The sequence below is a fragment of the Dermacentor variabilis genome, chromosome 8 (genome assembly GCF_050947875.1).
Source record: "Dermacentor variabilis isolate Ectoservices chromosome 8, ASM5094787v1, whole genome shotgun sequence".
Taxonomy (NCBI): Eukaryota; Metazoa; Arthropoda; class Arachnida; order Ixodida; family Ixodidae; genus Dermacentor; species Dermacentor variabilis.
The window spans coordinates 3,103,611-3,118,240 of NC_134575.1; the positions used below are offsets into that span (position 1 = coordinate 3,103,611).

A 14,630-nucleotide genomic window follows, 5' to 3' on the forward strand; every position below is an offset into this window, starting at 1 on the left:
AGAAGTGAAGTGCTGGTCCCGTCAGTTTTGCATGTAATACTATAGAAGAAATCGCTCGATAATTCTAAGTCCTCAACCAGTAATATTGTTTAATTGGAAGTTAATTTTCAGCCAGGATCCTCGAGGTGACCGTCATTCTTTGGTAGAATGTGCAATTTTTCAAGTGTTGCAACAGTTCCATGCTCCGCGTTGGTGTCATCCCCACCGCAGCCGCCCGCAACGCCATCCTTCTTGGAGCGGCGCGATTATTCATTGCTACGGCTGCCGTTGCCTCCGCGATCAACTCCGGCGGGAGGCGAAGCGGCTCCCGCCGGAGGCCACGCGGGTGCCATAGGTGCACGCAGCGCTGCATACTGGCAGTGGCGAGATTGTGCGAGATTAGTCTTGCAGCGTGCGCAGCGTATGTCGAGCGCCTTTGTGCGGGAAGCTCGTAGGCTAGGTTGTTCCACGAGTGATTCGGAATTGACTGACAAACCGTGGCTCTTATCGCACGCTTGACCTGGCAACGAAAGTCGAGGTTTTGAAGGAAGTTGAAAAGGGAGGTGCCGCCAAACAAGACATAGCGTGGAAGTACGGGATCATCAAGAACAAGCGCACAATAATGGATGCATTTGAGAACGACAAGTTCAAGACTTCTCGGAAGCGAATGCGCACAGGCGCTTACCCAGAGTTGGAGAAGGCTCTGCTGGTTTGGATTAGGGAGGCCAGGAGCAACAAACTTCCTCTCAGCGGAGACATCGTTGCGATGAAAGCCCGAACGCTTGCAGCAATGTTGGAGATCGATGACTTCGTTTCGTCAGATGGATGGCTGACGCGCTTTAAAGATCTCCATGACCTGGTTTTCAAGAGCGTGTGTGGTGAAAAGGCGTCCGTTAACCAGGAAACATGCGCCACTTGTAAGGACGGAAAGCTGCGTGAATATCTCGCCGAATACAGACCGAAATACATCTTCAATGCAGATGAGACTGCACTCTTCTATCGGCTTCTACCAGAGAAGACCCTGCCATTCAAGGACGACGACTGTGCTGGGGGCAAACGCAGCAAGGAGAGAGTGTCGGTGCTGATCGCGGCAAACATGACTGGCACGGAACGATGTTGGTTACTTGTGATCGGGAAAGCCGCGAAGCCGAGATGTTTTAAAGGCGTGAAGACGCTGCCTGTGGACTATGAGGCAAACAAAAAAGCGTGGATGACGGCCGAAATCTTCAAGAGCTGGATAAGCAAATTGGACCGCAAGTTTGCTGCTTCGAACCACAAGGTGTTGTTCCTTGTCGATCACTGCAGTGCTCACGTGAATGTGCCAGCCTTGATTGCAATACGCCTTGCATTTTTGCCTGAAAACACAACGGCTGTTTTGCAGCCAATGGACCAAGGCATCATCAAGAATGTTAAAGTCCTGTACAGGCGGCACCTCCTCGAGCGCATGATTTTGTGTATTGATAGCTCCACAAAGTACGAGGTGAGCCTGCTTAGTGCCATCCACATGTTGGCGCGAGCATGGGATCGTGTGAAGCAAGAAACAATCGCAAACTGCTTCAGGGCTTGCGGTTTTGTGGCAGCTTCTTCGGAGGATGCCTCTGAAATTTCAGCGGAGGAAGCGTCAACAAGCGAGCTTGACGGCACTGATTTTGGTGATGCTCTCGGGGACGTCAATTTTGAAGATTACGTCGCCGTAGACAAGGCGGTCGAAACGTGCGGTGCGCTGACGGATAGCGAAATTGTAGAGATTATTCGGCCCCAGGAAGCGACCCAGGAAAGCGACGATGACGCTGAAGGCGAGCCGCAACCTAAGGCTGCCGATGTAGCTGCAGGCCTTGCTCTTTCGGAGCGTTTCTTTGCCGCTGAAGGTAACGCGGAAGAAGCGTTCCGCCACATCTACAGCCTGCAGAACTTGCTTTCAGCAGCGCGATTCGGCAAGAAGAAGCAAAGCAAGATGACCGACTATTTTTCTTAGAGAAAATACTCGATTTCGCCACAAATAAAGTGCTGTTTTTGTGTTTTGTGCTTAATTGGAAGTTCGTTTAATTCGAAGTTTTTTGCGGTCCCCGTGAACTTCGTATTAACGAGAGTCGACTGTTTGTGGTGGTGGGTTATACGTGCAAAAATACGATATCCAAGAATATTGTTCTGCGTGTGCGTGGCACACTTGTCTCCCATAGATGCCTACGTGCCCAGTGCCGAATCATGCAAAATTGCGCAAAAGTGATTGACTGGGAACGCAAGCATCCTCTGGGAGATCTTTGTCCAATGATGCCAAATCTGCATGTGCTGCCTGCTAGTCTAGCCAGGTGCTGTATTTCGGGCGATCACTTTCAGTTGCACAATTATGGCCCCATTTTATATTATGGCCTGTGCAGCAGCCACCATCTCAAGTGCCATAAACAAGTCCACAATGGTGGGAGGCAGTTTTTTGTGTTTGCTGCACCTTGTTTTGTCTGCGCACCATTGGTCAACTTCAACTGAGCCACAGAGTATGCATGCACTAGGCATGGTGTGCAAATTGTCGTCATGTGACTAGAGGTCGATGGCAATGCAGCCGTGCCATTCGAAACAGGCAATTGACAAACAAGGTAGCAGCTACGACGTTTCTCCAGTGCCTGCAATCATTTCCAGTGCTTTACTGCTTTTGTAAACAAAAATGACAGTTTTCACGTGTGTGTGCTGTGGCAGTATTCTGTGTTAAATGGGTAAAAAATGCATTTCAGCACTTTTTGGATCCGGTTAGCATTACATAAGTAAATATGGGGACGAATGTTCTGGCAAAGTTTGATGTAGTTAAGTGGCATTTCATTGTTAAAACATGCAGAATGTCACTACACTGATACATGAACACCCATGCCATCAAATAAGCAAACTATAGCCACACATGCAGAACTGTCTGTGCAGCCAGTGAAAAGATAGGAAGTGTCTTCCAGAATGTCACCAGGCAACTGCTGTCTCTCCTCCTCATTCTATTTCCACCCTATCTCATGCAGCAGCTGGGCTTGAAACCAAACCAGCACATGAAGTTGGTGAGCGTTTCGACACCGAGTGGTGGTAGCACAGCTGTGGTCACTCGTATGCCCCCTCAGGTAAAACCAGCGCACGCTTGTGCAGTCTCCTGAGGGCCGCCTGCCATTGTTGTCTGCTGCTGGCTCGTAGTTTTGTTTGGGGCAGGGCTTGTGCTTTCTATTCCTCTTGCTCAGAGGTCTCGTAACCGCATCGTTGAGTTGCCTGGCTAGCTTGTTGCTGATTGTCCCTAATTTAATCAGCAGTGGTGAAGGTTCTGGTCTGCTTGGCCTTCTGTAATGACTCGTGCCTGACCTGCCTTGTCTTTTAGCCTGCATGTAGTCTTTCTTGCTTGACATTCTTTGGCTTTGCTCATCTTGGATGCTGAGTCCTACTTCTGGTGGCATCAGAAGTAAGCGGAATTGGTGGTCACACACTGGTGGGATTAGAAATAAATGGAACACAGCCTTGTAGTGTGACCTTGTACTGCCGTGCTTCTTGGGTTCTTTGGCGGAATTTGGTTGGGGTACTACTTGGTTGTCACAAAAGTGTGAAGGGCACTGCCCCGCTCTCTGCAGCATACTGCAGTGGAAACCACTTCTAAAACAATATATTTGACGTAAGTAGCCGATGCACCGTCAACTTTTGTATGTATAGAATGTTGAATAAACTGCATACTACAATGCTCTCATGCCGCATTATTGGTGATAACAGTTGTCGTATTTACTCGTGTAAGGGCCACATTTTTTTAAAGGAAATCTTGGCTGGGTGTGGCCCTTGCACGAATCAGGCCTATGATAGCCTGCCAAAGGTTCGTACTGCTTCCGCAGCTGTAGCAGAGTGTAAGGGAGGTGCAAATGGCATAATGCTGGAGTACACGACCTCAGATGCTGGCCCATTGTTCCTGACCAGCACTGACTGAAACAGGGCTCCCTTCTCTAGAGGGGAAATGCCATCTATCCGACTGCAAACACTGCCAACAAGCCAAGACGATGCATCACACCAAGAAATAATGGCGTGGTGGCCTGAGTGGCGTCGACGGGAAAGCAGCTAGCATCATGTAGCGGCAACATAACTTCGCTTTCTGACAGGACACTTTAAATTTTTTTCCAAAATTTTGCCTTCCAAAGTGGGGGTGCGGCCCTTACAAGAGGGCGGCCCTTAGCCGAGTATGAACAGTAAATGTTACCTACTCGTAGTTATGCCATCGCAGTTGTTCCATCGTTCTTATTCTAACTCTGTCATCCTACTCTTGTCATGTCACTGTTGTCACACAGTCGTTGTCATGCCATTGTTGTCGTGCCATTGTCACCATAGCATATTATCGTATCATATTATCATAATAATGCTGTCTTGATTCTGTTGTGGTTATGCCACTGTAGTCACTCTCTAAGAAAAGTTTGCACCCTTTGAGTCGTATCTTGCCACATAACAATAACCGTCATCTGTATTGTCCACATTTCCTTTCTTTAATGCTGCAAGCCTGGTACTTCCCAGTAACAAACAGCATGCGCATTGTCAGCATGACATAGCATTGCCGACAGGAAAGTAGTGAGCGCGGCGTTTTCAAGAAAGGAAACGCAAGCAAGGCAGATGACGATTATTGTTGTGTGGCAGATATACACCCCGAAGGGTGCAAACCTTTTTTTAGAGTGCATGTTATTGTCGTCACTGCATCGTCAGGCAGTGGCTATGATGCATCCATTGTCAAACCATCGTGGACATGCTATTGGGGTCGTGCCATTGTTATCACTCCACCTTTGTCATCCGACTCTCGTCATGCCATTGTTGTCATACAGGCCTCATGATGCAGTCGTCGTTATGCTATTGTCGTCATACGCTTGTCGTCATCTGATTGTCCTCATGCTGCTGTCATTCCATAGTCATTATTGCGTCGTCCTAACTTCGACATCCGACTCTCGTTGTGCTGTCATTGTCGCGCCATCGTAGTCACACAGTCATCATCATACATGCCATTGTCATGCCTTCATCGTGCTGTCATCGTGCTGCCCTTGTTATACCATCATCATCATTTAATAATTGTTGTATTGTCATGCCATCATTGTCGTACTGCCTTTCTGTTCCATCGACGTCGCTTCTTCTTTATCATTCCATCTTTGTCACTACGTCGGTCTCGTACAGTCGTTGGCATGCTGCCATGCTTGTGGGTGTCCTTGGCAAGCAAATTCCATAGAAATGTGGGACGATACCGCTGTATGTGGCATATAGCTGAAGCAACAGTCTCAGAATGACCACTACCGGTGTTTATTTAAATAAACGTGACTTCAGCAGTATGGTTGGGTTAGTAATATTAATAGTTAGGTTAGTAATGCTAACTGCCTTACCATCGACAATCACCGCTAGATGAGTACTGGCATAATTTTTTTTCTTTACGTGGATTTCACATTCTTTTTATATTAGGTGCAGACACCCAGTAGCCAGATTTAATTGTTATTGCCCATAATGCGGCAGGGTGGGGCATCTGCTCATTGTTACATTTGAGCATTGCTACAATTGGTAATGGTGAGTTCAACTGTACTTCTCTCTGTCTAAATAGTTTGAATGTTTGTTCCCTCAGCTTTTTTCATGCAGCCCAGTTATAACAATTATAGATTGAAACAATAAGGTTTTCTTAGCACTTGAATATTGTTATAAGTGGGTTTTACTGTACTAGTTACTGTGCATTGGTGCAAAATTTGCTAGTGCACGGCTCTTGCAGTAATCAACTTAAATATTACCATCAAACTGCATAGACTTCCCTGATTGTAATAAAGATTCTATTCTCGGAATGGGAAAGCAAGCCTGCAGTTGGCTTGAGGAATGTGAAAATGTGTGTGAGGGTCCTGGCACGAATAAAAAAATGTTTGGCTTTAAGAATGAATGTTGCTAATAATTGTCCCCAAGAAAGCTCTTGTGCCCTGCTAGTTGTCAAAGTGGAATAGAACGTGATTGACCGTCAACTTGGATATTGCATGTGTTCCATTTAATTCAGATTCAGGCAGTACGTGTGACTGGGGTGGAGAACAGTTCTCTTGGGCAGTCATGCCCTGTTTGCACGTTTTGATTAAAATTTTATGAACTGTCATGGCACGAATATCTTCAGCTGGACTTTAGTAGTGTAATGTTATGCCACCTCTGCACATGCCTTTGCATCATCCATAGTTGTGTTTGCTGATTTCCTAAGTTTGTGTATGTGTATGTCAGAGTTAAGTTTTCTAGATTGATGCATTGTTTGCATGCTCTTTTTGTCACTTTCTCTCGTTTAGTTTCTTTTCAATTTCTGAAGGGGGGTGGAATTATCAATATATTGGGTGCTGTAGGCTATTTTTGGTATATCTTGATGCAACCACCGTATGGAATTTAATGCCAGTTATTGCAGTCCTCATAGTGGCCTCTTCATTAATGAATTGTTGCCTGCGGGTGCAAAACTTTTGTGGTAACATTTTTGTGCAGTGAGTGTGCAGTCAGTACTCTCAAAGAGATGTCTGTTCTTGCTGCCAGTCCGCAATTTAAAGACCAGAATCGCTAGCCAAATGATGCCAAACAACGTAGATTGAAAAGGAAAAATGCAATGTTGAAAATTATTTAACCTTGTGTGCATTTGTCATGGAGAATCACAAACTGCAACACATGTATAGTAAAGGGCGGCCAGTGCTTTTCTTTCTGATGACGTAGCCTCGGCGACACTCACGAAAATCTTGAAGACTAGCCGGGTCAGACTAATGAGTGGCGTGTGCCTCTCTGATGGTGATCCTTGCAGTTGCAGAGTGCCCCGTCCTCGTCGACTTCGGTGTCATCCTCGATGCCAGTGCCAATGCAGCTAATTGCCAACACGGCCAACATGACTGGTTCTCCATCACCTGCAGTGCGTTAAGTTTTCTTTTTCATTTCATTCTTTTCCTTTCATTTATTGATACTGTCAGACCTAAAGGGACCATAAGAGGAGTGGTAGAGGAGAAATTTGAACATAATACAAGGTGCAAAAATGGACAGATATTCAACTGAAAATAAATGTACGTACGGACGTTGGAAAGCACAATTTCTTGGCACAAAACGAAACAACAGAATATCATAAAGGCTAAAAAACGTCAGTCCACACAGGCAATATAGTCCTACTGCTCGATCTCAGTAGCAAACGCAATATTCTCAATGCTATGAAAGTATTCGGTCAATGTGGAAGCTGAGACAGCGGAGTCTGCAAGAGTGTTCCAATCTTCGCAAGTGTGGAGAAAATAACTGAACTTAGAGCAGTCGTTTATTAAAACCGGGGATGGAATAAATTTACTGTAGCGATGTCTGGATGTTTTGTTAGTTTTGATTTTGAAATACTCTGATTTGTTTATCCTAATGTAGTTATGGATAATAAGGTAAAGGAATTTCAATCTTTCATACCTGGTTCTTGTTTCAAGAACTGGTAGTTGTGTTTGTTCGCACAGCTGGGTTGGGGAATAGATGTGGCGGTATTTATTAAATATAAATCTTGAGGCAAGGCGTTGAATCTTTTCAAGCTTGAGGCAGTTGATTGCTGTGTAAGGGGCCCATACTATTTTTGCATCCTGCATTACTGGCCTTACAAGAGATTTGTATATGAGAATCGTTACACGGTGCGTCTCGGGCACCAAAGTGATTTGGAAGCTTTGGAGACTGCCGTATCCATCGTAGGTATGATGTAAATGTTACTCCTAGATATTTATATTGATTCACTCATTCATGTGTATGCCCATTAATTTGATAATTGTAATTAAGAATGTTTGTCTACCCTAGTTATGGTCTTTTTGAAGTTTAACTCCGTTTGTCATTCCTGACATCATTTAATTATTTTTTTAAGGTTTGAATTTAATTCACTCTGATCTTGGATTGAATTTATTTGACTGTAGATCACGCAATGATCAGTGGAGAGTCTTAATGGCACATAAATGGTTTTTTGTATATCATCAATAAAGATAAAAAATAAAGGCGGACATAGAATGCTACCTTGTGGTACCCCAGAGGCGATGGGTATAGTGCTAGACTGGTAACCCCCAAAATCTACCTGTTTTTCACGAAAAGAAATGTACGAAGAGAACCATTTTGTTAAATCTTGATTTTTGAAGACAGTATTAAACTTTTTTGGTTGCGACACCTTGTCAAACGCTTTTGCCAAATCCAGATATATAATGTCTGTTTGACCATATGAACCTATTGTTTCAGCAAGATCGTGAATTATTTCTATAAATTGGGTAACTGTAGAAAGACCCTTTCGAAATCTGTGTTGACGACTGTAAAGAAGGTTATGCAGATCCAGGTAGTGCAGGAAATGTTTTGATATGATGTGTTCAAGTAACTTGGAAGTTGTACTGGTGAGGGAAATGTCTGTAATAGTTAACAGATTTTTTCTTGCTTTTGTGAACAGGTATGACTTTTGCTCGCTTCCAAGCACCAGGAAAACATCCGCTACTAATAGATGACTCAAATATTATTTTTTTTCAGATATTTAGAAACTTATTCAGCGTACCTGTACAAAAACTCGTTTTGGATGCCGTCTGGGCCAGGGTTCTTTTGGTCAACACGGAGTAAGAGGTTCAGAACACCTTGTTCATCAATTTGTAAATCGGGGATAGGCGGTCTTAGATTTTCATCAACAAAAGGCGGTAATACACACACCATTGTCATGTGTGAACACAGATGCAAAATAATATTTTCCGCATGTTCTTGGCCATTTTCTTCTTCTCCAGCAAGGTGCATAACAGATGATGGATTAATGTAACGCCAAAATTTACCAGGGGACTCGTGAAGAAACTTCGTTTGTGTTATGTTAATAGACCTTTCTTTGGATTCCTTTAGCAGGAGCTTCAATTTCATGCTGATACGGGCAGCGCAAAGTTTCTTTTCTGGGTCAGGGTTTTGTAAAGCTACCTTCCTTTTACATTGTAGTGTCCGTTTAACATGAAGTATATCTCTAGTGATCCAAGGACTTCTTTTATTAGTATGTTTAGTTTTTTTTTCTGAATAAACTTGTTAATGCACCGTGCTGTCAGTTCTAAAAAGAAGTTCCATGATTGGTTTATGCTGGCACCAGAGTTATAAAGCCGCATAAAGTCAGAGAGCGAATACTCAAGGCAGTCTATTACTGCATCTATTGTCATCGGTGGCTCTAAAATTAGGGAAAGTTGTGAGGGAATGAGTATTTATCTCTGGTGATGCGCCTAACGATAACAGAACCATCATGTGATTCGAGTATTTTGCAGTCGCAGGCGGATGACTTTAGTTACTCGGATACAAAGATCAAATCGAGAATGGATGATGTCGTAGGACATCTCCTTGTGTAGTCGGTTGCAACCTGAAATAAGTTCATGAATACTTTGTTAAGCGCAAAAAGACAGACACAAGAAAGACGACAGGACAAGGCGCTACTCTCAACTGACATCATTTTATTGCGTCACTCCTTTATAGACCGCTCAAACCAGAGGAACATGCGCAGTGAGCACCATGCGGTGGAGCCACCAACATCCGATCCCAAGAGCGCACTCATGCGACCGAATCCAAAAAACCAAATTCAGCGCTGTACAAGGTTAAGGAAGGCACACTAATGCACAGTGACCCCAATGACTGAATGAAAAATGCTTCTGATAACTCTCGGGCGGTGGTGTCACGACTCTTCTTCAAAATTGTGGTATCACGAAACATGGGTTTGCATTTGCATGTTTTACAATGCTGAGCCAAATGCGAACCTGTGCCTGTTGGTATGGATCGCTCATGTTCTCTCAGGCGCTCGTTAACACAGCGGCCTGACTGCCCTACATACACTTTGCCACATGACAAGGGAATTTTATAAACCACACCGACGCTGCAATCTACAAACTTCACGTGGTTCTTTTCACAATCCGGTTTTTTACTTGTTTGAGAAATACGGCTGCACAACATCGACAGTTTCTGAGGAGCGGAAAACACTACCAGAATTTTGTATCTGGTGGCGACATTCTTCAGATTGTGAGCCACTCTGTGGCAATACGGCACAACTTCAGGCCTTTTCTTTTGTGTGCTGCAGTTACTTTTATGCCGCTTGCCTTTCAGTTTTTGAAGCAATACTTCCGAGACTGACGTCACCACCACACTTGGGTAACCAGCAGCCTGCAGCCTATTTAACTGTGCAAGGAAACTCATGTTCGCAGAGTGATGACAAGACTTCTTTAAGGAAGATTCTAAACACATCAAAGCAATGGCGCGTTTCACAGTCTTTGAATGCGCAGACGCGTAAGGTAAAAGTTCTTTACGTGCACGTGGCGAGTACATCCAACAGGCGTGGCCTGTTTGTAAGGATAGCTGCAAATCTAAAAACTGGAGTTTACCGTCCCTAGATAGCTCATGTGTGAAAGTTAGACCTTTGCCATTGTCATTGAGCAGAGTTAAAATATCAGCTACCGTCACGGAGCATTATGCATTATACCGCATGATGAGCTATTTCGCAGTGTGATGACGTGCATCGAAGAAAGTGGCGAGGTAGATTTTCGCAATGCGACCGGGTTGTCTTCGGAAAGTTTCATGTCCCTTCTTGAATTTTATTTAAGTGCAACTTTTATCCAGTTCGAAAATAACCTTTTTATCCAGAAAAATGGTGTGTGTATTGGTTCATGTGTGGCGCCTGCTCTTTGTAATATTTTTTTATCGTTTGTCGATCGCGCCCTTAAGAGTGCCTTAAACAATGACTCTGTTCAAATTTTTAGATATGTTGACGATTTTCTTGTTGTGATAAAACAGACTAACATCGAATGCTTCACCTTCTCTCCCTTTTGTCTTTTGTCTGCTGTTGAATGCCAGAGGTTTTTCGTATTTGAAGCACTCTTTTAGAATAATCCTCTGAAATACTCATTTCCTGTCCTTTCAATTTGAAGCAATTTTTTAAGATACTCATTTCCTCCCTGAAGTCTCCAATCTTAATGATAACTGGGCAATCTTTATTGGGAGACTTCTTACCTGGGCTCTGTGTTCTTTCAGTCGTGGTCATTTTCTGTCCCAGCACTGCCCCGAAAATATCATTGTTTACTTTTCTTCATTTTCACTGCTTCCTCTGTTCCTCGTACGATCAGATTGTTACGGCGGGACCGATTTTCCAAATTATCAAGTTGTTTCGACAGAGTAACAATTTAGGTCTCGTAGTCACTCGCAGAAGTTTAAACGTTTGAAAGCCTTATTTGAGTTTCATCTAAGACCTCGAGCTTCTTTTCAATGGCTGCCAACCTGGTCTGCATTTGCAACCTACCCACCTCAGACGATGTCTGTTTTTCGTGTATTAGAGTAATTTTTTCCAAGATATATTTCTAGGTTTGAAGAATCTCGTTTAGCACTTTTTCAATAAGGAGTCCTGGATTTTTCTCAGCATCTCCCGAAAGCTTAAGCAACAGGCATGCCATTGAAAAGCAGTTGCCGTGTCCACACATACATCAGCAGTATGTGTGGACACGGCAACAATACATAGGTAGTCACTATAAAATCCATGTCTTTTATCACTTACCTGCACGTACAAAGGTATATCAGGCATTGTCATCACGGTGGAGTTGCCATGTCCACTGAAGCTCAACTATGTTGGCTGCAGATTTATACCCAGCAGGCTTGGTGTCACAAGGTGTCAGCGTGACGTCATCGTGCCCGATGAAGGAGTATAGAAGATGTTGTCCACGAGGTGCTGATATGTCATGCAAGGGGCATATTGGGTGGCGTTGATAGTTAATCTAGGATACTGCCACTTCAGTGCGCCGATTTTCAGATGGAAAACATAGCACCTGCCGTTTTTCATGGTCGATGGTGTGCCCGACTCAAGAAGCAGGATCATTGCATAGACCTGCACATCATCACCATCATTTATTGTCCCTTAAGGACCCCTTTCAGGGCAGTACATAAGGGGGGGGGGGGGGGGGTCAAATGCATCAATAAACACTGGTCATTATTATACAATGGTTAACTTATTTGTACAACAGTAAACAAAACTTAGTATACATGCTAATAGACAATGGGCAAGAAAAAATAAAAACAAAACAAAGTAAGGTACAAACCGGCAGTAGAAATGGCTACATAACCGGCAGTATAACAGAGCAGTAAAAAAAGTTAGGTGTTGGAGTAACAGCATAGCAGTGGTAGGTTGGGGGGGGGGGGGGGGAGGGTTTAAGAAACATGACAATAGGTGCCTAAATTTATCTGGATCACTTTCATTTACCATACTGTTCGGTAGAGCGCTACACAATTCAATAGCAGTAGGTAAGGAAGAGTTGTTGAAGGCATTAGAGGAACCATGAAGACGTTGTAGACTCAGGTTGTTAAAGAGATGCTTGGTGCTGCTTTACAATGCAAAGGTGTCATTGTCACGGCTGGGAAGCCGTGTCCAAACTGCACAGTTTGTACCGTAATAATATAAAATTTGTTTTATGACTCTATTTTATTTATCACCAGTTAAATTGGGTGTTAATTTGAGCTTAAATTGATGTTACTCAAGTATATTTACATACTGTGCAGCTGAAACATGTAGCAGTTGATGCTTACGCTGTGTTTCAGATGAAAGTCGGTGTCCCAACAAGCTCCGCTGCATCTCCTGCTGGCACATCTGTGCGAACAGTGGCTGTGATGTCGTCTGCTGCCAGCGGCACATCACCTGCATCTGGGGTGAAAATCATTGACCTCACTCAGGAAGAAGAGGCAGCAAATGCTCATGCTAAGGCCCTCTCAGGTGGGTCCCATCCTCTCGGCAACGAAGCAGTGGTGTGACCGTACAGTAAACCCTCATTAACACTGATGTCTCGAGAAATCAGTCAGGCTGCTACTGGTACGACGTCAACACTTATTTTTAGCCCTTTATCCAGAAGAGCTTTACTGCCGGACTCCAGATATCTCGAAATCATGACTTAAAATACCAGAGAAAAGTGACTACCTAAAAGAAGGTGCTAATTTCTGCAGTGTAAGGAATTCCAGACAAGTTTACTTATGCAGTCGCCGACCGTTTGTTCGGACCTCACGGGGACTGCGGAAATGTCCGAATAAACAGGTGTCCGAAAAAGGAGATTAAGAAAAAAAAAAACAATGAAATCCTTTATTTCCACGCACTTATTCGGGCTCGGCAGTAGGCTTGAAGAAATCGTGAGTGCGCCGTTGCACGCTGTTCCGTTTACGCGCAATCAGATAAGCCTGAATCTCGGAGAGGGTCGTGCGGTCACTATAGGCGGCTGAAAGCACAGTCACTGCTTGTGCACGCTCCGCATGCGACGGCAGCGTAGCACATGGTGCGTCATCTTCCGACTCGGAGTCATCGTCCGGCGGTGCAGCAGAAACCTGACGAATGATCTCGCCGTCGTTGAGTTCTGCGCATGTCAGTACAGCAGTGTCAGCACCTGTGAAACTGTCAAATGAGATGGTGTCTGGAATCGCAATGCAACCACTGCGCAGGTCTCGGCAGAACATTTTCCGTGTCAGTAGGGAGCACATCGGAAGGCGACAAATCTTAGGCCTCCCGGCACCCGCTTGCTGGCAGTCCCCAGTGCAGTCTGCGCGGGCACTGTCGGCGCCATTAGACACTTGACGCGATGTTTCCGTATGCCGCGTTGGATCACCGAAACCTCGACACAGCACACAAACAAACACCACCGTGCCGACACCAGTCGCACAAACGAAAAACGTGGCCTGCTCGCAGCGTCGTGCGCGAAAAACAAATCAGCTGCTGGATTGTCTTGACATGGCTTACTAAGCTGAAACCGGAACTGTTGTACTGCCACTCTATCGAACCAGGCAGAAACGATGATGATGAGCGGGGATTTCCAGTAGCGCCACTTCGTGGGGCAGCAAGGAGGCTCCGTTCAAAACAAAAATGGCTTTCAGCAAGTCGAACTAAGCGCCGATCAGAGTCGGTGCATGATGCCCTCGATCGAGTTGGCTCAAGGAGTGTCCGAAAAATCAGACGAGAGGTTGCGAGCTGTCCGAACTTTCGGCAGTTGTTATACATTATGGTCTATGGGGAGAATGGCGGTGCCGCGAAGCTGACCGAATAATCGGGCATGTCCGAATTTTTGGAGTCCGGAAAATCGGTCGGCGACTGTAATGGCAAAGCCTTTAGCGCAATTCAAGAAGACAGGGACGTGACAGAGGCACAGGACAGCGCTTTCTAACTTTACTTAGAAAACCGAAACTGAACTGTGAATAAGTGCAACTGTCATGTCTTTAGCAGACAGCCACCTATGAGAGTCTGTTTACGCCTCACTATTGCAAACATGAAGCGAGCGACCCCATCAAGCCATAGTCCTGCTGAAACTACATTGCGAGCCTGCATGCTCACCTTGTTTCGACGCATTTAATGGGCCGATTGCATAGGCTCAAAGGAAAACAGGTGGTATTTGTCAGTGCCCTGTGAAAGTATTGGATAGCTTTGAAAGGTATTAAACAGGGGTGTGCAACTGTCGAATATCACCACATCGAATTGAATAGTGAACGTTGGAATAATACGATTCACGAATTGGCTATCTGCTATGCATTTGATTTTTGCCATCTTCAATATATTCAAGGTAATGCCTTCTAAGGCGATGCAGGTACTCAATAAATAAATTAATAAAATAAAAGACTCGCGCAGTGTCCCGTGTCGCGTGCACCACGGAGCCCCTCGTGCTCGATGCCCCCCCATACGACCG

At 44.7% G+C, this 14,630-nt stretch overlaps 1 protein-coding gene across 14 annotated transcripts in view; it reads left to right on the forward strand.

Annotated features, from left to right (window-relative positions):
• Window positions 1-14,630, forward strand: part of LOC142589528 (uncharacterized) — a 199,600-nt gene that overhangs the window by 87,220 nt on the left and 97,750 nt on the right. For 12 of the 14 annotated variants that reach the window (XM_075700946.1, XM_075700943.1, XM_075700936.1 and 9 more), the window contains 3 exons: window positions 2,976-3,071; window positions 6,749-6,853; window positions 12,514-12,685. In XM_075700946.1, coding sequence (XP_075557061.1) covers window positions 2,976-3,071; window positions 6,749-6,853; window positions 12,514-12,685 — 373 coding nt within the window. The remainder of the gene's footprint in view (window positions 1-2,975; window positions 3,072-6,748; window positions 6,854-12,513; window positions 12,686-14,630) is intronic. The other 2 variants (XM_075700940.1, XM_075700945.1) reach the window with 2 other exon arrangements.